This window comes from Gracilinanus agilis, chromosome 1 (genome assembly GCF_016433145.1).
Source record: "Gracilinanus agilis isolate LMUSP501 chromosome 1, AgileGrace, whole genome shotgun sequence".
NCBI classification, from domain to species: Eukaryota; Metazoa; Chordata; class Mammalia; order Didelphimorphia; family Didelphidae; genus Gracilinanus; species Gracilinanus agilis.
The window spans coordinates 767,323,521-767,348,900 of record NC_058130.1 but is presented as its reverse complement, the minus strand read 5'-3'; the positions used below and the strand labels follow the sequence as shown (position 1 = coordinate 767,348,900).

The 25,380-nt window shown below is 45.5% G+C and overlaps 1 protein-coding gene across 1 annotated transcript in view; it reads left to right on the top strand.

The window, feature by feature from the left end:
• The window catches only part of GCN1 (GCN1 activator of EIF2AK4), a 71,228-nt gene that overhangs the window by 27,976 nt on the left and 17,872 nt on the right, over nucleotides 1–25,380 (top strand). The window contains exons 19-37 of the mRNA XM_044673828.1: nucleotides 1,631–1,820; nucleotides 1,965–2,089; nucleotides 3,498–3,676; nucleotides 4,074–4,167; nucleotides 4,544–4,657; nucleotides 4,774–4,972; nucleotides 7,393–7,548; nucleotides 7,899–8,086; nucleotides 8,956–9,036; nucleotides 9,291–9,434; nucleotides 12,271–12,398; nucleotides 12,594–12,783; nucleotides 13,032–13,102; nucleotides 13,296–13,461; nucleotides 13,921–14,115; nucleotides 15,883–16,129; nucleotides 16,653–16,774; nucleotides 17,645–17,759; nucleotides 20,413–20,592. Coding sequence (XP_044529763.1) covers nucleotides 1,631–1,820; nucleotides 1,965–2,089; nucleotides 3,498–3,676; nucleotides 4,074–4,167; nucleotides 4,544–4,657; nucleotides 4,774–4,972; nucleotides 7,393–7,548; nucleotides 7,899–8,086; nucleotides 8,956–9,036; nucleotides 9,291–9,434; nucleotides 12,271–12,398; nucleotides 12,594–12,783; nucleotides 13,032–13,102; nucleotides 13,296–13,461; nucleotides 13,921–14,115; nucleotides 15,883–16,129; nucleotides 16,653–16,774; nucleotides 17,645–17,759; nucleotides 20,413–20,592 — 2,884 coding nt within the window. The remainder of the gene's footprint in view (nucleotides 1–1,630; nucleotides 1,821–1,964; nucleotides 2,090–3,497; nucleotides 3,677–4,073; nucleotides 4,168–4,543; nucleotides 4,658–4,773; nucleotides 4,973–7,392; nucleotides 7,549–7,898; nucleotides 8,087–8,955; nucleotides 9,037–9,290; nucleotides 9,435–12,270; nucleotides 12,399–12,593; nucleotides 12,784–13,031; nucleotides 13,103–13,295; nucleotides 13,462–13,920; nucleotides 14,116–15,882; nucleotides 16,130–16,652; nucleotides 16,775–17,644; nucleotides 17,760–20,412; nucleotides 20,593–25,380) is intronic.

Here is a 25,380-nt window from a genome sequence, read left to right as displayed (position 1 = left end):
CCTAATGGCATTTGGGCTTTGAGCTCCATGTAAGCTATCTCTCTTCCCTTGGAGCTGGGTAGAGGAAAAAATAGTTTTAATAACTAGTTTGTATATAATTTTTTAAGAATTACAAAATACTTTCCTTACAGTAACCCTGGGAGGCAGGTAGTATGAGCATTTTGTCCATTTCACAGATGAGGAATCTGATTCTTTGAGAGACTATGTGATGCCCATGTAGCCAGGAAATATTGGAGTGGAGCCTCCTGGGGCTCAGGTTTGGAGACTCTAGAATCTAGTGTTTTGTGGAGTCCAAAATAAACAGGTTTTTTGCCCCTGGCACTTTAGACTCTTTTCTCTCCTGCCCCCTTTCCCCCCTTCTCTTTTCTCTCTTTCTAAATGTTCTCTTTAAATCGTTTTTCATTTATCATAGAGTCCTGATGAAATCTCAGGTCTTGTCCTTCTCCCTAATTGAACCCCAGGCATATGTATAGGACTTAATGGAAGAGAGAAGAGCCCTCTAACAAGTAGCTCTCTCAGTTCTCACAACTCCCCTTTAGGGTAGAAAGTATAAGCCTAGGGGCAGCTCAGTGGGTCTTTGTTTGTTTGTTTGTTTGTTTTTTAATTTTTTAAACCCTTAACTTCTGTGTATTGATTTATAGGTGGAAGATTGGTAAGGGTAGGCAATGGGGGTCAAGTGACTTGCCCAGGGTCACACGGCTGGGAAGTGTCTGAGGCTGGATTTGAACCTAGGACCTCCTGTCTCTAGGCCTGGCTCTCAATCCACTGAGCTACCCAGCTGCCCCCCCCTCAGGGGGTCTTTGGATAGAGAGCCAGGCCTGGAGATGGGAGTGGGGCCTAGATTCAAATATGGCCTCTGACAGTTGTTCCAAGTTGTATAAACCTGGGCAACTCACTTGCCCAGTTGCCTATCTCTTATCATCCTTCTGCCTCAGAATCTAGTTTTAGTAGTGATTTTAAGACTGGAGGTAAGTGTTAAAAAAAAAAGAAAATTCAACTCTCCTGATAAGGATGGTGAGGACGAGGCTGTGACTTGGAAGGGCCCACTTAGCATTAGCAGCAGAGCTGCTGTGAGGCCCCAGACCAGCACTCTCATCACCTCTCCCCATCTGTGAACCCCCTGGAGGAACCTTGTAGAGCAGACCCAGACCAAACTCTGTTTCCTGGTCTGACTTCTTTCCCTTTAGCCTGGAAGGTTTATAGACACAAAGGCACAGGTGTTTCCTCCCTCCAGTCACCTCTCCTACTCCAGGGGACCCAGGGCAGGAAGTCTGTAATGAGCAGGAACTACTGCCAGGGCACCCCAGCAAAGGCTGTGTGGGAGCTGCCCCATTTTTTCTTCTTGTGTGTCTTCTCTGTTGAGAGAGTGGATAAGGTTAGGCTTTTCCTTCTGGGATTTTTTTTTTAAACCCTTACTTTCTATCTTAGTAACAATTATATGGCAGAAGGACAAGGGCTAAGCAGTCACAGTTAAGTGATTTGCTGAATCACTTGGGAAGTGTCTGAGGTCAGATTTGAACTCTTGACTCCACTCTTGACTCCAGGCTTGGCGCTCCATCCACTGAGCCACCTAGCTTCTCTTCAGTCTTTATGTTAAATACATTCCTGGTAATACATGTTATCTTTACAGGTTTTGCCTATGGAGTCATTGGTGACTGAGTCAGGGGAGTTGTCTGAGCAGGGAAAGGCCTATGTACCCCCTCGTGTTCTTCAGGAAACCCTGTGTGTGATCTCGGGGGTACCAGGACTAGAGTCCGATACTGCAGAGACCGAGAGACTGGCCCAGGAGATGCTGATTGTTACCCATCATCCTTCCATAGGTCTGTGGCTGGTGGGAGGAGGTGTGGGGTGGAATGGGGACAGGGCTGTGTCTCCTTCGATGAACTGGGAAGGTGAGGTTCAGTGGGCCTTTCCCAGAGGACCTGATATGAGGAGTGTCAGACCATCTTCCTTCTCCCCTTCAGTGGCAGTCCAGTCTGGGCTCTGGCCAGCCCTCCTGGCGAAGATGAAGATTGACCCCACGGATTTTATCACCAAACACCTGGATCAGATTCTTCCCAGGATCACCACTCAAACGCCCTTGAACCAGGTAATTGGCTCATATATTTTGGCTGAACTCGTTGAACTGCTCTGTTTCTCTGTGGTAAAGAAAGGGAGATAAGCCTTTCCCTCCAGTAGAGAGTGCCTGTATCTCTCTAGTTCTCATCTCTCCTGAACTAAAAAATAACTCTCCAACTGCCTGCTAGATATCTCCCTCCCTGTCCAGAAGGGAGGTCAGGACCTTTTCCTTTGAACCAGATTGCCTGTTTCTATTGAGGATGCTGCCGTCCTTGGAGTCAGGCACTAATGTCAAGGCTGTGGTTGGCGTCTCCCTCTCCCTTGTCCTCACTTGTGATTCTCCAGTGCCCCTTGAAAAGTGGATGCTATTCAGTGCCTGTCAGATTGCTGAGCTCTGCCTCCTTCATCTCTGTCCCGTTCAGCCTCTCCTCTCCCCTTACACAGTCATCCCTCACAGGCAGGATAACATTTCTCTCTGGCCAGTGCAGTCAGTTTCCAGCTGTCCTTCCTGCTTCTGCCCCTCATCCTCCATGAGTATCAGAATTATCTTGCTGAGAAGGCATTCCTCAGTTGGACTTGGAAAGCCCTTCCCTGGCACTTTGCTGTACCTTGTTTCTCTTCATAGCCTCCACATTCCAACCTAATAGCCCTGCATTTGGAGCTTCCTTCAGGGCTTTACCCAGAAGCCACCCATCCTTGGCTGAAGCTTTTCTTTGTCCTCTCACTGCTTAGAGTATGTGTTCTCCTTCTCTTTCTGTCTCTGTCTCTCCCTCCCCACCTTTTTCTCTTTCTGTGTTTCTGTTTCTGTCTTCCTCTTTTTCTCCCTCTCCCCATTCTGTCTCTCTCATTCTCTCTCTCTCTTTCTGTCCCTCTCCTCTTCCTCTCTGTGCCTTTGTCTTTTTGTCTCTCTGTCTTCCTCTCCTTTTCTCCTCTCTTTGACTGTTTCTCTGTCTCTCCCTCCCTCTCCTTACTCCTTCTTTCTGTGTCTCTGTCTTCCTCTTTTTCTCCCTCTCTCCATTCTGTCTTTCTCATCTTCTGCCTGTCCTTCTGTATCCCTCTCCCTCAGCCCTTTTTTTATCTCATCTTCTTGTCTCTTTCTCTCCATCTTTGCCTTTCTCTGTCCCTGTCCTCATTACTTCTCACTCAGGCTGTGTCTATATTGCCCCTACTTTGTCCACAGTGGGTGCATGATAGCCATTTGAGTTTGATGAGTTGAATTGAGGGAGTATCAGGCCTGGGGATAGGTGAGTGCTCCAGGGGAGGGAGGGCATAGAGCCAGGATTCAGAGAAGCTGATGGAGGGGGAGTCAGGATACAGGGATTGGAGACTAAGGACAAAGGAAGAAGCCATTTTGGGGGAACAGGAAGGAAGCTTGGCATGTGTGATTCTGTAGCATCCATCTCCCCACAATCTCCAACTCTGTTTCTGTGTACTGACAGTCATCCATGAATGCGATGGGCTCCCTCTCTGTCCTGTCCCCTCATCGGGTTCTCCCGCAGCTGATCAGCACCATCACTGCAACGGTGCAGAACCCTGCACTGGGCCAGGTGACCAGGGAGGAGTTTGCCATCATGAAAATGCCTCCTGGGGAGCTGTATGATAAGTCCGTGATTCCGAGGTAAGGCAGTGTGGACCACCTGTGTCCTTTGGCTGCTGCTGGTGTGATGTAAAGGAAATTACCTGGGGCTTCTTTAGGAGAGGTGGAGAGCCTGCTCCCTATATAGTTAGGCTCCAATCCCCATGCCTTTGCAGAGACTGTCCCCTTTCTCACTTCTGCCTTGTGGTGTGCCTCCTGTTGCTTCAGAGAGCTCTATTCTCTAGGAGGCTTTCCTGAGCCTCTCTTCAAGTGACCTTGTAATACTTGTGTACTAACCTTGAACCACTGTCTCCCTGCAGTAGAATATAGGCTCGTGGAGGGCAGGGACAGCTCTCATCCTTGTCTTTCCAGCTCCTAGTGCTGTGCTTGACTCTAAATTGTTGGATTAGGCTGACTCCTCTCTTTCTGGTATTTCCAGTGCCCAGCAGGATAGCACGAAAAAGGCCAACATGAAGCGTGAGAACAAGGCCTACTCCTTCAAAGAGCAGATCATCGAGCTGGAGCTGAAGGAGGTCAGAGGAGCTGCCCTGTGGGGGGGTTTGCAGGATGTTGTCCGACTCGTGACGAGGGCTTCCTGTCCTTGTGCCTGCAGCTACCTCTGTTCAGGCTTTAAGCCAGCCCGACTCCAAGGGGTTCTTTGGAAGGGCATCCCGCTGTCCTCAGGAGAGCGCGCTTCAGTCCTACAGGGATGAAGAGGCTGTAAAATGGGCCTTGTGATTTGGGCTGAGAAAGGCCAAGGCGAGCACTTAAAGTGAATGGCCAGAGGCTTGGGGCCAGGGGCTGGGGAGGGGCCAGTTGTTGTTGGACTCTAGTTGCAGCCATCTCTTCTTGTTAATTTTGCATAGTGAGGTTCCCTGGGCAGTGAGTAACCAGGTCTTTTCCCTCTAGGAGATAAAGAAGAAGAAGGGCATAAAGGATGAAGTCCAGCTGACCAGCAAACAGAAGGAGATAATGCGGGCCCAGCTGGACAAGGAGGCTCAGATCCGGAGGCGGCTGCAGGAGGTAAGTGAGGTGGCTCTCATCCTACTCTCAGCCCTTTTCTCTGGGCTCTAGTGTGAAGCGTCAAGAAGACTACCAGTAGATGCCCAGGACATTGACCCTCGGTGGTTTCCTTGTAGCTTGACAGTGAGCTGGAGGCAGCCCTTGGACTTCTGGATACTGTTCTGAGCAGGAACCCCCCAGGGCTGACTCAATACATCCCCGCCTTGGTTCGCGCCTTCTTGCCACTATTGAAGTCCCCCTTGGCTGCTCCGAGGATTAAGAACCCTTTCCTGTCCTTGGCCAGCTGTGTCATGCCACCGAGGCTAAAGTCTTTGGGTGAGTGCCTGCCTGCCTGGTACTGGAGGGTCCTCAGGTTCTTGATTGGGGGTGGCAAGGTGGCAGCTCCTTGGTCACTGAGTGCTGTGACTTCATGTGATGGCAGGTATGAGCTTTGGAGTCTTTTGGGGAAGGGTTCCTCCTCTAGGATCGAGAGCTCTAAGAAGTCAGAATAGTCTTCTCATTGTACAGATGCTGAGACTGGGTCCTAAAAAGGGAAGGGACATATCCAGGGTCACACTGGCTCTGGAGTAGTAGTAAGTCTACAGAGCTGGGTGGGATTCAACTCTTTCTTGGGCCCTCAGCCTAGTGCTTTTTCCAGCATAGCAGGCTGCTTCACATTTAAAATGAAAATTTAGGATGTGTTTAGCAGCATCTTGTATGTGCCTGCTTGTATGTGTGTACATGTGTATCTGTGTGTGAAATTGTACTAAGCAGGAGCACAAACAACCAAGCCAGAAATGAAGGCTTTCTTGCATTTCAGGAGTTTATATTATTGTACAAGGGGATACAGCATGGATGTGCATAACACAAATACGAGGCACATGGAGTCTTGAAGATCCCCAGCAAAGCTAGGAGATCAAGACTTCTTAGGAGAGCTATCCAGGAAGACCAGAATTCTGAGAGGAGAGAAGGACAGGGAAGAGAGGGCGTTCCAGGCATAGGGAATATGTGCCAGTGTCTGGAGATAGGTGATGAAGAGGATCTGGTTCAGAGACCAGTGAGGAGTCTACTTGGGACCCAAGAGAAAGCTCATCAGTGTGGGGAGGAAGTATTCAAATAAGGCTGAGGAAGTGGGTAGGAGCCAGATAGTGAAGGCCTTCAGGACCAGGATGGAGAGGTTGTAGTTTATCCTAGAGGCAATGTTGAAGGATGGCGTGTGTGGGAAGGCCCAGAACCATTGGGGCTTTGGACACCTTTTGGTGTGTGGTCTTTGTATGGAAGCCTCAGTGCTAGCGAGTAGGGTTTAGTGTGTTGTGGGAAGCTCTGTCAGAAATCTGGAAGGGAATTCCTGAGCTATTGGGTGGTAGGGATGGAGCTCTGAATTAATTGTGGATAGGCTTCAGGTTTGTGAATGCCATAAAACTCGTAGGAATAGCCAGTGTGCCAAGTTAGAGTCCAGAAGGGTCCTGACAGCCTCTTATAAGATGTTACTCTTGACCAATCAATTTTTGAGTACAAGATGGTGGGGAGCAGGTTTAGACAACAGGTGCTCTGAGAATGACCTAGGGATCTTAAGGTGGGTTGCATTTGGAGCATCCTGGCTTTCAGGCCTAGGGAGTGAATTGGCCCTGGTCAGACTTCAGCTAGAGCAGTTTGGGGAGCCACAGTTAATGAAGGCTTTGGTGAGGTGGAGAGGGTCTAGGTGAGGGCAGTCAGGAAGGTGAAGGGCCTTGAGGATTGGAGAAGATGAAATTCAAGGTGGGAGTGTAGATACCTTTTAGTTATCTTCCAGGATTGGAATGACTGTTATGTTGAGGGATTACACTTACTTGTTTGACTCTAGAGTGTAGAAAAGGGACCAGTGAATGATATTTGTGAAGAGACAAAAAGAGCGAACCCCAAGTGGCCTGAGCTGCCTTGAGAGGGGATGGGTTCCCCACTTTGGAGATCTTCAAGCCCAGACTGATTGACTACTAGAGTATGTTAAGGGTGGGAATCCTTTTTGGGTATGGGTTGGGTTCTTTTTTTTTTTTAAACCCTTACCTTCTGTCTTAGAATCAATATCATGTATTGGTTCCAAGGCAGAAGAATGGTAAGGGCTAAGCAGTGGGGGTTAAGTGACTTCCCCAGGGCTACACTGTCTGAGAGCAGATTTGAACTTAGGACCTTCTGTCTCTAGTCCTGACTCTGAATCCACTGAGGCATCCAGCTGCCCCCTGGTTGGGTTCTTCTTGAACTCTTGAGTTTCTTTGATTCTTATTCTGGGCTGTAGGTTTATTATGGCAACACTCAGTGAATTGTCAAGTCCTCCCCTAGCTGAGGCTGCAGAATGGATGCCCATTCTGTTGCCATGTATGCACATGCCTGAGACATGAAAGCCTGTGCCAGGTGGTCAGCTTTGCCATGTGGAAAGGCTGAGGAATGGTCCTGGAGCTGGGATGCCTGCTTTCTAGATCCACTTCAATCACTAATTAGCTGTGGGACTTGGAGTGAATTACTTCATCTCCCTGCTTCTCTTTCCTTATCTTTGAAATGGGGAGTGTGGCACCTATTCTCCAGGGTGATTAGGCTGATTCTGGATAGGAAAAAATACCAAGATGTTTTGACAAAGTCAATTGGACCTCAAGGAACATCATTATAATCTGTTATGGTGTGGTGTGGGGATACTGGTTCTTTCTTGTGTGGCCTGGTCTGCCCACAGGTTCATTTATGCCTTTCCAGGCCTGTTGATCCTGGCTGTCTTCCGTCCTCTTCAGGTACCTTAGTGAGCCATGTGACGCTGCGTCTGCTGAGACCAGAGTGTGTCCTGGATAAGTCATGGTGCCAGGAGGATCTTTCAGTAGCCACTCAGCGGGCTGTGAACCTCTTACATATCCACACTATCCCTGTCAAGACAGGCAAGGGAGAGCCAGGTAAGTGCTGAGGCAAGAACCATTACTGGGATAATCTTGCTAATTGTTGCCTGGAGGATTGGGGCCAAAATCTTGGGGTCTTCTGTCTGTAAGAGCCACAGAGGCCAGAGCACCAAGGAGGGATGCACACGGGATCCCATTTTCCTTCCTAGGATGTAGGGAAAACTTTTGCTTCCATCTAACTAGTTGCTGGATTTCTTCTAGCCCCTTTACCAGCCCAGACTCCAAGATTAGGGGTCTCCCTCTGAAATTCTGCTTTCCATCGGTCCTGGAAGGGTAGGAAGAATGCTCGTGGGCATGGGTTCTGTCCACTGGTTGGTCCAACATGGCTTCCTCTTGCTTCTTTGCAGATGCTTCACCCTTATCTGCCCCTGCCTTTTCCTTGGTCTTTCCTTTCCTGAAGATGGTGCTGACTGAGACTCCCAACCGTAGTGAAGATGATGAGCATCTCATGGTCCAAATCTTACAAATCCTTACTGTCCATGCCCAGCTGAGGTCATCACCGTCACCAATTAATCAGGCCCTTTGGGTGGATGAGGTGAGGATGATGCCCTGCCCTGGATGCAGGAGAGGGTGCTGCCGAGCAAACCTCTCCTAGGAAAGAAGCAGAAGAAATGAACATGTTAGCTGGGGGGCACTTGGGGAGGTGTGTGCCCACTGAGAGCCAGGATTGCCCTAACAGTGGTAGGGGCTTGCCTTACCTTGTCTCTTCAGTGTGGTCTTGATGTCCTCAGCAGAGCTCTTTTCCTCCTCTGTCTGGTCAGGCTCTCCAATGTTCTGCGCCAAATGGGTTTTTGACTGTTTACTTAACAGACTTTGATTCCAATCCAGAGTTGATTCAGTTGATCAAAAAACCATGAGTTCAAGAATCAAACTTGGTCAGGGGCAGCTAGGTGGCTCAGTGGATTGAGAGCCAGTCCTAGAGATGGGAATTCCTGGTTTCAAATCTGGTCTCAGACACTTCCTAGCTGCATGACCCTGGATGAGTCATTTAATCCCCATTGCCTAGCCCTTCTGCCTTGGAACTGATACATAGTTTTGATTCTAAGACAGCAGGTAAGGGTTTAAAAAAAAAAAAAAAAAGAATCAAGCTTGGTCATGAGCATCGCCCTGGGTTTGCTTAAGCAGCCCTGTGGCTTTATTCCTTGAAAGCCATCCAGAAGGCAGAGTTTTTAAGAGAAAAGTTCTAAATGTTCTTTCTCATTAATCTCTACAAATGAATACTTTGGCCATTTGTGTCTGTGTGGATGGACCCTTCAGAGTTAGGAGGGTCTGGAGCCCGTAGCAGTGATGGCAGGTCAGAGTGCCTTGGTGCAGGGGGAGGATTCGCTTCTCATCAAACCAGCTTGGCCACAGGTTTCTTTCAAAACCTGATTATCTGAGTCATGGCGTGGTATTCCTTCCTAGAATGGACCTGAGCTGCTGCCTCGAACAGATATGCTGCGGCTTCTCACTGGAGTGATTGGGACCGGCTCTCCCCGCTTACAAGTGAGCGAGTTCTCCCCTGCCTTGGCCACCTCTGACTTAGCAGTTGCTAGTGTGGTTGGCTTTGCTGGGTTGGCCTTTGTGGGACAACTTTGGGACCTCCTGAGTCTGAGCAGCCTTTTGGCTCTCCCTGCCAGCTTCCTTGGCTTTTAGGCCAAGAGATAGGAGCAGGAGCTCTTAGTGTCTCCCCAGCAGGTCCTGTTCCTTTGGGTTGGGGCTTTAGCCTGCCTGGGCCCAAGAATCTCTGTTCTTCTTAGGGTCTGGCTGCAGACACACTGAAGGCCCTGTGTGCCAGCAGCAGTGGGGACGATGGCTGTGCTTTTGCGGAACAGGAGGAGGTGGATGTGCTGCTCCAAGCCCTGCGTTCCCCTTGCGCCAGTGTGCGAGACACAGCCCTCCAGGTGTGTATGGATGTGCTAGCTGCCCCCTTGGCTTGGTGCAGTGTGGCCACCTTGCTCTGGCATCCCAGGGACATGCGAGGGAGCTCAGGTCCCTCTGGGCCTCATGATAACTCTCAGAAAAGGTGTGATGGTCCAGGGAGGACAGGACAGGTTCATCCTGGGCCCCATCACGTTGGATCACACTTAGTGAGCATTTAGATAGGACTTTAAAAAGACTTACAAAGCACTTTCCATATGTTTTCTCATTGGATTCTCACAGCAATCTGGTAGTTCTTCTTATGGCCACTTTATGGAAGGGGAGACTGAGGTCTAGAGAAGGGATATAACCCGCCCAAGGTCTCACAGATACTAACTTGCAGAGCACTCCAAGCCCAGCACACTTTCCACTTTTTGACATGTTGTCTCTCCCTCTGGCTCATAATAAATCTCAGGGGCCTCCTCCATAGATATGGGGAAGTCATTTTCCTTTGACTAAAGGACCAGGTGCTACTGCTGCTGCCACTTGTGACTTTGTGAGAGCCTTGAACCAAAAAATAAACAGAATTGTTTGGTGGCTTCAAAAACCTGTCATCCATGCAGGGATGGTTTAATATAAGGAAAACAATTCACATGATTGATTATGTCAGTAACAGAAGTAATAAAAATCATATGATTATATAAAAAGCTTTTGACAAAATACAGCACTCATTCCTATTAAAAACACTGGAAAGCACAAGTATAAATGGAATTATCCTTAAAATGATACAAGGATCTCCCTAAAACCATCTGCAAGCATTATTTGTGTTGTGGATAAGCTAGAAGCCTTCCCAATAAGATCAGGAGTGAAACAAGGATGCCCATTGTTACCTCTATTATCTAATATTGTATTAGAAATGCTAGCAATAGCATTAAGAGAAGAAAAAGAAATTGAAGGAATCAGAATGGGCAAATGAGGTGATATCACTATCTCTTTTTGCAGACAATGTGATGGCGTATATGGAAAATCCTAGAGATTCAACTAAAAGGCTAGTTGAAGTAATGAATAACTTTTGCAAAGTAGCAGACTATTAAATAACCCCACCAAATCATCAGCATTCCTATATATCCCCAACAAAGCCCTGCAAGAAGAGAGAGTAAGAAACACACCATTTAAAACAACCATAGACAGCATAAAGTACCTGGGAGTATACCTACCTGCCGAGACAAACCCAGGAACTACATGAACAGAATTATAAAACTATTTTTATATAAATAAAGTCAGATTTAAATAATTGGAGAAATATTAGTTGTTCATGCATCCCCTCAATGGGCAGAGCTAATATAATAAAAATGATAATTCTACCTAAACTAATCTACTTATTCAATGCCACTCTAATGAAAGTACCCCAAAATTATTTTATTGAGTTAGAAAAAAATAACAATTTATTTGGAAGAATGAAAGGTCAAGAATGAAAAAAAAAAGAAAGTGGTCTAAGTGTCAGATCTTAAACTGTATTATATGGAGGTGATTGTCAAAACTCTGGTGCTGTCAAACCGAGTATACATATGCCACCTTGTGTGTGATGAATCTAAAGATTTAAGCTTTTGAGATAAGAATCCACTGTTTGGTAGAAAATGTTCAGAAAACTAGAAAGCAGTTTTGGCAGAAGCTAGTTATAGTCCAGGGTTTTACACCATTTACCAGGATAAGGTCAAAATAGATACATGACCTATTTATAAAGGGAGATATTGTAAGTAAATGAGAAGAACATGGAACATACTTCCTATCAGATGAGTGGATAGGAAAAGAATTTGTGATGAACGAGATAGAGAACATTGTCAAATGTAAAACAGATAATTTCAATTGAATTAAAAATGTTTCTTCAAATAAAACCAATGTAGACAAGATTAGAAGGAAAGCAGAAAATCGGGGCAAGAATTTTATAGACAGGTCACAAATCACAAATAGAGAACTCTGTCAAATTTATAGGAATATGAGTCATTCCCCAATTGATAAGTGGTGAAAGAATATGAACAGGCAGTTTTAAGATGAAGAAATGAAAACTATTAACATATAGAAGAGTGCTGTAAATCATTGATTAGAAAAGTGTAAATTAAAACAGTCCTGAGATACCCTCTCATACCTATTAGCTTGGCTAAAATAATAGAAGGGGAAAATGATGAGTATTGGAAGGGATGTGGAAAAATTGGAACATTAATACACTGTTGGTAGAACTGTGAACTGATTGATCCGCTTTGGAGAGCAATCTGGAATTATGCCCAAAGAGTTAGAAAACTGTGGATATCCTTTGACCCAGCTTCCCAAAGTGATTGAGGAAAAAGGAAAAGAACCTATATGTTCTAAAGTATTCATAGCAGCTCTCTTTGTGGTGGTAAGGCAAAGAACTGGAAATTGAGGGGATGCCCACCAATTGAGGGATGGTTAGACAAGTTGTGGCATGAGATTGTGGTGGAATACTACTGTGGGGTAAGAAATGAGAAGCAGGTTAATTTGAAAAAAAAAAATCCTTGAAAAGACCTACTTGAAATAATGAAAAGTGAAATGAGCAGAACCAGAGAACATTATATACAGCAACGGAAATACTGTTTGAAGAATAACTGTGTGTGACTATTTCCAGAGAAAGAACTGATCAATAGAAGTATGTATGTATGTATGTATGTATGTATGTATGTATGTATGTATGTATGTATGTATTTTTTTTTCTTTTTGGTCAAATGCTGGCCTTCTCTAGTGGGAGGAGATGGGGTGGAGGGGAGGTGGCACAGAACTTAAAATGTAATAAAAAATCAATTAAAAAAGGAAGAGAACCTGTTACTAGGCTCTGGTCTTGCTGGCTGATTTTGGTGCTTGTTCTAGGGCTTGGGGGAGCTCCAGATGGTGCTGCCAACTCCTGACAGCAATGAGAAGAATGGCCTGAATCTTCTTCGAAGACTCTGGGTGATCAAGTTTGACAGCGAGGAGGAGATACGGAAGATGGCTGAGAAGTGAGAGCTGGTGCTGGCTGGGAGGGCCTCTTGTCTCTGTGAAAACTAGGATCCAGAAGTTTTTACATCTCTTCCTAACTTCTTGACTTTGTCCTTGGACCTGCCAGTTGTGCTGATCTTGAGGAGCAGGACCCAAGCGTGGGCATGTGAGGGAGGGAGGCTGTGTCTGAGTCCCCATGTTTTGGTTTCTTGGAGGCTTTGGGAGACCATGAACCTGGAGCTTCAGCCTGACCTCTGCTCCCTGTTGATCGACGATGTGATCTACCATGAGGCTGCTGTTCGGCAGGCTGGGGCTGAGGCCCTTTCCCAAGCTGTGGCCCGATATCCCCGACAGGCTGCTGAAGTCATGGGGAGGCTCATGGAGATCTACCAGGAAAAACTCTATGTGAGTTAACTGCACAGAAGGCCACCATAGGCTAGAGGGGAAGGGCATGTTTTTGCCATCTCCTCGACCTGTCACCAATGACCATCTGTGTTTTAGAGCAGAGCAGATGTAAACCTTAGTCATTGTCTCCCATAGAGCAAATGGTGGTGCAGATGGGATGGATTTCTTGTTTCTCAGTCCTAGTGAGGGGTTGGTGGAATTTGCTGACTTGATTTGGCAGAGCCCTGTGACCAGCTGATCTCTTACAGAGGCCACCCCCGATTCTGGATGCCCTGGGACGAGTGATCTCAGAATCTCCACCTGATCAATGGGAAGCCAGGTATTTGGTGACTTCAGCTGCCTGCCCCCCCCCTCCCCCATTCTGTTTCTGTTGTGTCACCCTCTGGGGGAGGCTCTTGGCAGCAGGGCCCCTCGAGGCAGTTTGGGGGATGGGGAAATTTCCCTTGGCTCATCCAGAGAAACAGCCATCATGGGGGCCTGGCACTTCTCCTCCTTTCCTTCCTCAAATCCAGGTGTGGCCTGGCCTTAGCCTTGAACAAGCTCTCGCAGTACCTGGACAGCTCCCAGGTGAAGCCCCTCTTTCAGTTCTTTGTTCCTGATGCCCTCAATGACCGCAATCCTGATGTCCGCAAGTGCATGCTCGACGCCGCTCTTTCAACACTCAACACCCATGGCAAGGTGAGGAATGGCCCGATGAAGGCTGCTATGGTATGGACACCTTCCTTGGAGGGCAGAGAGAGAGGTGGGCAACTCTCCCATCCTTGCCATCCAGAGGGGAAGGAGAAGAAAGGGCAGAAGGATGAGGGCTCGTTATGGCATAGTGTTTGACTAAAGCTTACTGCCATCTTGCTGAGGAATCCCCACATCCCATCCAGGGAATCTTTTCTTCCCAGAAAACTTGGAGTGAGGCTGTTCTCTGGTGCCAACACATCCTTGTTTTTTTGGAAGAATTTGACCGGGAAGTGGAACCTTCGTCCTTGTTTCTAGGAGCATCATGTCCTGCCAAGTCCTTCTGCCTGGGACCTGGCTGCTATGTTGGGTGCTTTCTTCAAGCCTGACTCCCATAGTTGAGGCCCTGGAAGACTTAGCCCAAGCTGGAGAGATATTAAGTGACCTCTGGGGTTCTTGATTCTACAGGACAATGTCAACTCCCTGCTGCCCGTGTTTGAGGAGTTCCTGAAGGATGCCCCCAATGATGCCAGCTATGATGCCGTCCGGCAGAGTGTAGTGATCCTGATGGGCTCTCTCGCCAAGCATCTGGACAAGAGTGATCCCAAAGTGAAACCAATTGTGGCCAAGCTGGTAGCCGCTCTCTCCACTCCCTCACAGCAGGTACTGGCCAGTCATCCCTGGGATCCAGGGACTCCAGCATGAAGACAGGGAGCCCCCCCCCCCCCACCTTGTGTTGGCCTCTTGGCCGTGATACTTGGTTGTCTCCACAATGGGTTAGGAAGGGCGATTGGCAGGAAGGGGACATAAGTGGCCCAGGGAAGATTGGGTTTAGGGGGTGCTGGAAGGAGGCCAAATGTGACACAGACATCCCCTGGACAAGGATAAGAGACCCAGGTGCCACATGTGCACAAGGGTGAGGCTAAGGGTGTAGTGGTACCAACTGCCTTGAGAGCAAGAGGTAGCCCTGCTAATATGCCTTGTACCCTTTGTATGAGAGGCCCAATGAGTAGAACACTTATCTTGCAGTCAGGAAGTCTTCAGTTCAAGAATCACCCATAGCATGTGCTGGTTATGTGACTCAGGGCAAGTTGCTTCACCTCTGCCTGCCTTAGTTTTCTCTACTGTAAAATGCACCTAAAAGCACCTTCCTCTCCCTCTCTCTCCCAGTGATACGGAGAGGATCCAGTGACATCATACATAAAGCACTTTGTAAGCCCTAAAGTGCTTTATAAGTGCAAACTACACTTCTTGGGCTTCAAATTTGTCTTTAAGAATGAGCTGGAGAGCAGGTTTGGGTTGGCATTGTTAGAAGGAGCTGCCTCGTTGGGAGTCTCAGATTCAGCTATCTACTGTGGGCCCCACTCCCCCAACCCCCACATCTTGGGAGGAAATTGGTTTTCCCTAAGAGCACAAGACCTCAAAGCAGCTGTGGGCTTCCGATGCCACGGGGAATCAGGAGAGCAGCAGCCCTTCCCTTCCCTTCCCTTCCCACCCACCTGACCAAGCAGGGAGTTGCTGGTTTTTCATGTTGGATCCACCGTCTAGATGCAAATGGCTTTCTCTTTAAACTGGAAAGAAAGACCATCGCCAAAATGATGGATCCCACTGTCACATGCAGTGCCTGCCCTCTCTAATGTATAGTCTTATCTCAAATGTTATAGCTTCTATTGGGGAAAACTGAGGTGCCTTGGGGTGGGGGACACTAGAGGAAGGACAGGGATATAAAGCTGGGTTTACTGGATTCGATGTCTTTTCCAAGTTGGGTTTAGCAAACATTGGTTGACTGTGTACTGTGTGCCAGGGGTGTAAAGATCAAATAAGATATAGACTGCCCTCAGGGGGCTTCCAGTCCTTTTGAGTTACTACATTTTGTATGGACCCTGCAGACAAAACCAAACAAACTCAGATTACTCTAAGAGTGGGTGGCGATTGTGTGAGACAGGCAGCAGATCCAATGGACATCTCCTCCCTGAGTTTATGTTCTACTGGACAAATAATGTGTGCACCACTAAGGGATTGTCAGACAGTTTGGGATGTCCTGACCAGAGGGGTCTGGGAAGACTTCCTGAGGCAGGGCTGTGGGCCTTAGCCAGGGTGGAGCAGCAGTGAGTGGGGAGCTCCTATGCTGTAGGGATGTCAGTCTCCACAGAGACTGGAGGCAGAGCTGAAATGTTGAGTACAGGGAACAGCTCATGGCCCAGTTGGGGCTGGAAAGTCCCCAAATATTTATTATGGCCAGGTTGGCCAGCACCAGATTGGGAGGGTTTTCAGCAGCAGGCTGAGGAGTTTGTATTTTAGCCTTAGAGCCCCTGATGATTCTTCAGCAAGAGGGACCTGGTTTTACCTGTCCCCTGGTGTTGAGACTGAGCATATTACTGAGGGATAGGTGGTTGGAGGCTAGCCTGATAGAACCCATCTTTCCCCCAGGTCCAGGAGTCTGTAGCTGGCTGTCTACCTCCATTAGTGCCTGCCATCAAGGAGGATGCTGGTGGGATGATTCAGAAGCTGATGCAGCTTTTGCTGGAGTCAGACAAGTATGCCGAGCGCAAAGGGGCAGCCTATGGGTTAGCAGGCCTGGTGAAGGGCCTGGGCATCCTCTCCCTGAAGCAGCAGGAGATGATGACCACACTGACCGATGCTATCCAGGACAAGAAGAACTTCCGTCGGCGAGAGGGTGAGGGGGTGCATCCCTCTGGATCTCATGTTGGCTTGGGGCTGCCCAGGGCAGGCAGACCTCACACTGTTTGCTCCTTTTTTCAAATGGGAGGCAGAGCTCGAAGCCAGGGCTGTGGCCTTCTTCAGGGAAGGGCCTTACATGTGGTCTCCACCCAGCCTTCCTGAGCTGGTACTTGGAGCCTAACTCTTGAACTTGTAATGTAGGGGAGGCCTTTGATGAGAGAGAATGTCCTTGCCTGTCCGGCTGGGTGCCAGTGCCAGTGGATTTAAGGAGGCAGTGAGTCTGATAGAACCTCAGTCCTGTTCTCTCTCATTCCTCTAAGCTCCATTCTTGCCCCAGAGCTCTATGGGCTGGATGCCCAGCATACCTATTGCTGTGGGCCCAGCAGCATCCCTGCCTGGCTCCTGAGGCTCTGTGGGGGGAGGGGAGGGGAGGAGGGGAAGCACCTTGTCCTGTCCCTGCTCTGCCCTCATGTCCTCAGGGTGCCCTTGTCTCAGATGGCCACACTTGCTTTTCCCAGGGGCCCTCTTTGCATTTGAGATGCTTTGCACCATGCTGGGGAAGCTCTTTGAGCCTTATGTGGTTCATGTGCTGCCGCACTTACTGCTCTGCTTTGGAGATGGCAACCAGTATGTGCGTGAGGTAAGTCTGAGGCCCTCTTTCTTTCCTTTGGGCACATTTGCCCGATGTGGTCTAGTGGGCAGGCCATTGCATCTGGACCAAGAAGACACGAATTCAAATCCCAGTCCTTCAGTATACCGGATGTGAGATTCTTTAAAAAAAACTACAGAAAAACTTTACCTTCTGTCTTAGAATCAATACTAAATATCATTTTCAAGGCAGAAGAATGGTAAGGGCTAGGCAGTGGGGGTTAAATGACTTGTGCAAGGTCACACAACCAGGAAGTGTTTGAGGCCAAATTTGAACCCAGGTCCTCCCAACTTTAGGCCTGGCTCACTGAACCACCTGCCTGCCCCAACCCATGAGATACTTGGCAAGGCATTTCTTCTTTCCGGACCTCAGTGTCCTTATCTATAAAGTGGGGAGGCCAGCTTAGGTGAGCTCTGAGATGTCTTCCAGCTCAAAATCTTGTAAGGTCCAGAGGACAGCAGTTGGAGCTCATGTTGAGAGGGCTAGTTGCTGGAGCTGGGTTTGGGGGATGGAGCTCCCATAATAAATGGCTTCTTCACACATTCAAAGGACAGTCATGTTCAAGAACAGAGAAGAGACTTCCTTTGCTTGGCTCCTGAGGGCAGAAGTGGTAGCTGTGGTGGGTTTCCTTGGGAGGTGGGCTTCCTCTTATTGAAGGTCACCAAGCACAGGTGGATCCCCACTGAGGTCCAGGCGAGCCCCCTGATTGTCTTGGCACAGCCAGACGTGGGGCCGCAGAGCCCAGGATCTGACAAGGAGTAAGCACCTGATGAATGCTTCGTGTTCCCCAGCCCTCTGTGGGCTGGGGCTGGGCTGTGAGGGATGGAGGCTGCTTCTGAATTTCTTTTCTCCTCCTTTGAGGCTGCAGATGACTGTGCCAAAGCCGTGATGAGTAACCTGAGTGCTCACGGGGTGAAGCTGGTTCTCCCTTCCTTATTGGCTGCCCTTGAGGAGGAGTCTTGGAGGACCAAAGCTGGTGAGAGTGCTGTCCTGACCCTCAGTCTCCCTTTTTTGTCCCATAAAGAGATCTTAGTAGGGTTGGGGTATCTAAAAGACTTTTTTCTTATTAAAGCCCAGGAATAGATGGAGACTTTTAGGTGTTCTTAAAATTCCCTCTTAATTCTCCTGCCCCCTGAAGTCTGTTTTCTTTTAAGAATACATTTTTATTGATACTTTCTGAATTTACATCCCATAAACTTCTCTCAGTATCCCTGCTCCAGTCCTTTCTTAAGAACCATTCCTTATAATAAAGAATTTTTCATTAAAAAAGAAGAGGAAAAAAGTTCATCAAAATGAACCGTTCATAAAAAAAACCCCTGACATTTTTCACATTGTTCCCCACCCATGACTCTTCCTTACCATTTAGGGTAGGGGGGTCCCCTACATGTCCACAGCCTAAAGTCTGAATGGCTTAATGCTGAGGATTCTGTGGAGCGGTGGTGCTTGACCCAGAAACCTTGCTCAGACTCTTCCTTCCTACTAGCTCTGTGCGCTTTTGCCTGCTACATTGTGATGTTTAGAGCCTGGGTGTGAAGCACCCGATCATTTAAAAATGTTCTCTAAGTTAAATTTTATTTTGCTTCTTTCAAACAATGATTCTCCTTCTGTTTCTCCCACTTTTCTAATTGAGAAACAAAACATGACAAAAAACCCCATTATAGGCGTGTATAGGCAAGCAGTACAATTTTCTACATTGGCCATGTCTAAGAAAATTAGATCTTTTGAATCCATCATCTCTCTTTGGAGGTGGATTGTTTTTACAGTCTTTTTGATATTATGTAAGTTGTTCTCCTGGTTCTGTTCACTTCACTCTGCATCATACAAGACTTCCCAGGTTTCTCTGAAACTGTGCCCGTTATCATTTCGTACAGCACAATTGTATTCTACCACATTCGTATACCATGACCATTTCCAGTTCTTCGTCACCATCAGAAGTGCTATAAATGTTATTGTTTAGTCATTCAGTCATGTCTGATTCTTCGTGACCACATGGACCATACTGTCAGGGGAATTTTCTTGGCAAGGATTTGGCAAATGGTTTGCCATTTCTTTCTTCAGTGGATTAAGGAAATAGAGGTTATCTCTTGCCAAGAGCCACACAGCTAATAAGAGGCTTGAGGGGGGCAGCTGGGTGGTTCTGTGGATAGAGCTCCAGGCCTGGAGTCAGGAGGACCTGGGTTCAAATGTGGCCTCAGATACTTCCTAGCTTTATAGCTTTTTTTTTTGGACAAGTCATTTAACCCCTATTGCCTAGCCCTTACTGCTCTTCTGCCTTACAATAAATATTTAGTATTGGTTCTAAGAAGGTAAAGGTTTAAAAAAAAAAAAAAAGGCTAAGCTGGATTTGAACTTAGGTCTTCTTGACTCCAGGCCCAGTGCTCTATCCACTGAGCCATCTAGCTGACTCATATTTTTTATTATATAGTTCATTTTCCTCTGTGATCTCTTTGGGCCATAGGCCCAGTAGATCCGTACTGAATCAAAGGGTGTGCACAGTTGAATAACTTTTTTAGCATGTTTACAAATTGCATTCCAGATTGACATGTTTACAAAGTGCATTAATGTACTTGTTTTTACATAGCTCTTCTAGCATTTGCTATTTTCCTGTTTACTAGTGTTGACATTCAGATGAGTGTGAGGTGGAACCTATTATCTTAATTTGCATTTTCCTCTTTGTGATTTGGACCATTTTTTCCATAAGGCCATCGATAGTTTGGATTTCTTCTTAAAACTCCCTGGTTGTTTCTTTGGCTATTTAGCAATTGAGGAATACTTCTTATTTTTAAAAATTTGAATCAGTTCTCTATGTACCTAGTGTTCCTAAAGTCTTAGAGCAGGGCTTTAAGCAAATAGGGATTACTAAAAGGCAAAAGGAAAAAAAATTTCTTTATGAAAAAAATTTCAATGGATTAAGGCACTAAAGATTAATAGCTTTAAAAAAACCTGCACTAAGGCTTTTGGGATACTGTATCTTAGAAACAAGACTTTTATCTGAGAAAAAGTTGTCGATTTTATTTTCTTTAGTGTAATCAATATTTTTTCCCATTTACCTTTTCTTCTAATTTCATCAGCACTTAGTTTTATTTGTACAAAACCTTAAATTTTATGTAATCAAAGTCATCCATTTTACTTCCTATTACCTCTCTCTCTTGTTTGCTTATGAACTTTTCTGTATCTCTGACAGGTAATTTCTTTTTTTTTTTCTTCTGATTTGCTTATGATGTCATCCTTTTTGTCCAAATCATGTACCCATTTGGAATTTACTGTAGTATATGGTAGGAAATGTCGATCTGTTTCAGGTTTTTGCTAGACTGCTTTCCAGTTTTCCCAACAGTTTTTGTCAGATAGTGTATTCTTGCCTCAGTCATTGGGATCCTTGATTATTTCAGATACCAGGCTGTTGTGCTCATTTGCTTCTGTGAATTGCCTTTAGAATTAGAATACCTAATCTGGGCAATTGTTCATTTTCCCCCAGTGCCATGAAGCTGTTTGAGTTGATTCAAGGCTGGTATTCTGAGGTGTTTCCACTGGTTCGCTATTGATTGTACCAGGGTTTCAGGCGGACATAGGACCCAAGTTGGATTCTCTGTTCCTTTTTACCTGCTGACAGTATGTCTTTTCATCCCTAGGGTCTGTGGAGTTGCTTGGGGCAATGGCATACTGTGCCCCAAAGCAGTTGTCGTCTTGCCTGCCTAATATCGTGCCAAAACTCACTGAGGTCCTGACTGATTCCCATGTGAAAGTTCAGAAGGCTGGACAGCAAGCGCTAAGGCAGATCGGCTCTGTCATCCGAAACCCAGAGATCCTAGGTAAGTTCTCCCTTTCCAGTTCATCTTTTCTCCTGTTTCTCCTCATTGTGTGTGTGTGTGTGCGCACATGTGTGCCTGTCTGTCCGTCTGTCCCTCCCTCCATCCCTTTGTCCACTAGAGAACCTTTGATGGCTATTCTTGCCATTTGGGAAGCTATGACTTATCAGTATTAATTTCCTTCTTTAGACTATCCAAGGTTACATTTTGGTGGTTATCTTTGAGATAATAATTTAGAAAGCCATTTTCTCCATTGGTATTAGACTTTGGGGACAGCTTTCCTGGTCTTTGATTTAGCACAGGTGGGGACATTGAATTTGTGGCCCAGAAGCATCAGATGATGCTGTTATCCCTCAGTGCCCAGCTTGAGCCAGAGGGATTCTTGTGGCTAGAAATGCCTCATTAATTTTGGGTGGTAGGCACGTTTCACAGATCAGTGCGAACGTCAGGCTCTTTGAGAAAGTGTCATTCCATTCTAATAGCTCTAGGGGAAACAGGCATTTCCAGAGCATAAGCCTGGTTATTATTTTTTCATCAGTTGCTAGATAAGGGTCAGAAAGCTCAGCTCATACCCTTCATCAATGGGAGGCCCATAAAATATGATGGTTGTAGAATGAGAGAGCAAATGATCCTTGCCTCAATCTGGGAGCTTCATAAGTTTCTTGTTTGTGTCTTTCACAAGGGATCCTGCTCTTTTATGGGGCATGTAGATTTGGCATTTAAAAAAATTTTTTCTCCTAAACCCTCACCTTTCGTCTTGGAGTCAATACTGTGTATTGGCTCCAAGGCAGAAGAGTAGTAAGGGTAGGCAATGGGGGTCAAGTGACTTGCCCAGGGTCACACAGCTGGGAAGTGTCTGAGGCCAGATTTGAACCCAGGACCTCCCGTCTCTAGGCCTGGCTCTCAATCCACTGAGCTACCCAGCTGCCTCCCCCCCCCCCCCCCAGCATTACTTTTTAAACAAAGACTTCTTGTGCCCATAATTGTGGAATAGGAAGTCACAAGGAAGAGATCTCGGGGCGTAGTGTGAAAAAATGGACTTTTGTCAGCTGTGGTGTTAGAAGGCATTGCAAGGGTCTTATTTTATATTAGTTTCATAGTCTTTTTTGCCCGTATTAATATGGTTCCTGTTTTTATTTACAATCATTTTTAGAGGTAGTTTGTGGTCCTTAAATCTTTTTTCTTTCTTAGTTACAAGAGGTAACTGATCTCTAACCCTTCCGCCAAATACAACATGATATTGATTTGTAGTCCTTTTTCTTGGTGAAGGGAAAGACATGGGGGATTACTTTGGACTAGATTAAACTTTAGACAAAATAATTTGAAGGCATTTGGGGAATCATTGCTTTATACACTTGGCAAAATCCTTCACCTCTCTGTTTCCAGTCAATGAAGCTTAGTATTTGTTTGGGATGTGATTGAATTTGGAGACTAGGCACATCATTGAAAAATATTTTGAAAAACTGTCTTGTAATACTTATAGCTTACATTTATATTGGAATTCATAGCATTTTCCTCATAGCAACCCTGGAAGATGGGTACTGCAAGTATTATTAGTCTCATTTCACTGATGAGAAAACTGAGACCCAGAAGTGATTTGTGTTAGATAACAGCACTCTGTTCCTGGCTCAGGTCTTCTTACTCCTTAAGTTTATAGCTTGTTCTACTACAGATGTGCAGTTTCATCATGGGAGGATTAAGAAAGACATCCAAGATCACCAACATTCTGTTGGGATGTGACTAAAGGTAGAAAATTACATTGCCCACACTGAAGATAGACCACCATTTATTTAGGGTGGGCTGGCCTTGGTGCCATGTTAGGGGCACTTTTGTGTAGATGTACACAATGTTTTCCCCAGCTGTTGTTGGGTTATAATTCAGCTCAAAATATCTATTGAGTGCATGCACACTTCTCCTGATCCTGGTGATAACAAAAACGGACAGCAGCGTATAGCTTCTTTGCCCAAAGAAAGTATAGTCCAACTGGGTTGGGAGCCAGGTAATGTGGAATAGGAAGTAGACAGATGAGTATGTTAACAAGGTTAAATTGTATTCAGTTCACACAGTACTGGGCTGCTGCATTGGGATCGTCGTGTAACTCAAGGAACTCAGAAGATATTGGGGGGAATGAGAATGGTGACAGGGTAGGGTGGAGAATGGGACAGCAGACGCAACTTGGATATAGATAAGTATGACACAAAGTAGAATGATTTAGGGACCAAGGAGAGAGCCAATGAAGAAAATATTCTAGGAAAAGTTGAGGAGAAGGAAATTATTGGCCCTGAGAAAGGGTTTGTAGAATGAGGTTGAAAACTGGGGAGGAAATCATGAAAGTGGCTTAGCCTAAATAGATGAGAATTTTGACAGGCAGAGATTAGGAAGCAATGAATTATTCTTTCTGGGGACAGAGAATAAACAGTATAATAGGTAATGCTGAACTTGGAGGATGCTGTAACTTGTGGATCCATGTAAGCCAGTGATTCCCAAAGTGGGCGCCACTGCCCCCTGGTGGGTGCTGCAGCGATCCAAGGGAGCGGTGATGGCCACAGGTGCATTTATCTTTCCTATTAATTGCTATTAAAATTTAAAAAAAATTAATTTCCAGGGGGCTAAGTAATATTTTTTCTGGAAAGGGGGCAGCAGGCCAAAAAAGTTTGGGAACCACTGATGTAAGCTATGGATCCATGACAATGGTTGGTATTTGATAGGTTCCTCCTTCAAGATGTTAAAAATTCCTGTACTTAAACCAAGTATCAGAAAATAGGCCAATATTTAGAATATTGAAGGTTTCATAAATTGGCTGTCCTCTAGATCCCTTCCAAGTATAAGATTCTGTGATTTTATGGCATCCTCTGCTTACCAATTTATTTTCTTTCTTTTTTCCTAGGGATTTAAGTCTAAGTTTTATTTTACCATTTTTCTTCCCCAACTCTCTCATTTAATTTTTAAGAATTAAATCTTATTTTTTCAGTTAGTAAATATCTGCTCCCTCTCTCTCCCCTTTTTCATGAAAAACAAAGAAAAACAAAACCTCTTTTTACAGACATGTCAAAGCAAGCACATTTTCATATTGGTCATGGCCAAAAAAAATTGTCTTATTCTGCACTCAAGTTCTTTAAGCTCTCTGTCAGGAGGTGGGGAGCATACTCTCTCATGGAGTATACTTCTGGAACTCCCTTGGTAATTTTGATGGTCATAATAATGAAATCCTTAAAAGCTATTTGTCTTTAGTATATTGTTGTCATTATGTAAGTTGTTCTCCTGGTGATGTCAATTCACTTTGTATCAGTTCATACAAGTTTTCCCAGGTTTCTTGAAACCATCCCCTTCATCATTTCTTTTTTTATTTTAATTTTTTTTTATCAATTATATGTAATAATAAATTTCCACACAAGTTTTCCTAAATTATATGATTGAACTTATCTCCCTCCTTTCCCTTCCCCTTCCCAATGCTTGCAGATGATTCGGTCTTGGTTATACGTATATTATGCAAAACATATTTCCATATTGTTCATTTTTATGAGAAATCTTATGAAACCCAAACCCCAAAACATGAACCCAAATAAGTGAAAAATCAAATGCTTTCATCTGCATTTGTAATCCAACAGTTCTTTCTCTGGAGATGGATAGCATTCTTTGCTATAAGTCCCTCAGAATTATCCTGGATCATTGTATTGCTATTAATAGCCAAGTCTCTCACAGTTGATCATTCCATGATGTAACAGGACTATTACTGTGTTTTCCTGATTCTGCTTATTTAACTCTTCATCAGTCCATGAAGGTCTTTCCAGCTCTTTCTGAAATCATCCTCCCTTCATCATTTTGCAGAGAACAATAGTATTCCCTCACATTCATAGGTCACAATGTTTAACTACTTCCCAGTTGATGGACACCTTCCCCCCCACCACTTTGCTTGCTTCCCAGTTCTTTGTCCCTGGCTAGTAAGTATTTTTGTATGTCTTTAGAGTTTGTTTAGGACCAATCTCTGTTTTGTTCTATTCCCCTTATGTCCCCCTCTCCCTTCTCCCCTTTTCCTTCTATTTCCCTGTTGAGTGAAATGAATTTCTGTCCCCAGCTCTGTGTGTGCATGGGCATATGGGTTTATATTATGTATGTATTTGTGTGTGTGTGAATTCTTGTATTCTTTCCACCTTTGACCAGTTCAGATGAGAATACATTTCTTGTCAGCTGCTTCCCCTCCCTTTTAGCTCATTTCTATAGACTTCGACTTGGGTTCTCTGATTATAGAATTTTCTTTAGCCTTTTTCTTGCTCCCCAAGTCCCTTTACCCCAATGTATTCCTCTTTTCTCGCCATTCCATTTAGAAGATCATTGGAATATAATAGAAGTGTGCCCAGGCCTTCTGTCTAATTAGTCTCCCTCTATGACCCTTGATGGTAATAAGAGTTCAGAGAAGGGCCTAGTCAGTATTTCCCCTCAGTAGAATGTAAATACTTTATCCTTGTTGAGTCCTTTATCATTATTCCCTTGTGTTTACTGTTTTATGGTTTTATTGACTCCTGTATTTGCCCTTCACATTTCCTATGCACTTATGGTCTTTTCACCAGGAATATTTGAAATCTTTTTCCCCCTTCACAGGATTATACTCTATTTTGCTGGATAAGTTAGTTGATAGCTTTTGCTTTCTGGGTTATCCTGTCTAAGCTTTCTGCTCCTTTTAGTGTCACCTAATAAGTAGGAACCTGACTGGGGCCCTTTGGTGCTTGAACTCTTTCTTCTTGTAGATTTTTTTTCTTTGACCTGGAAATTCTAGGTTTCGACTATAATGTT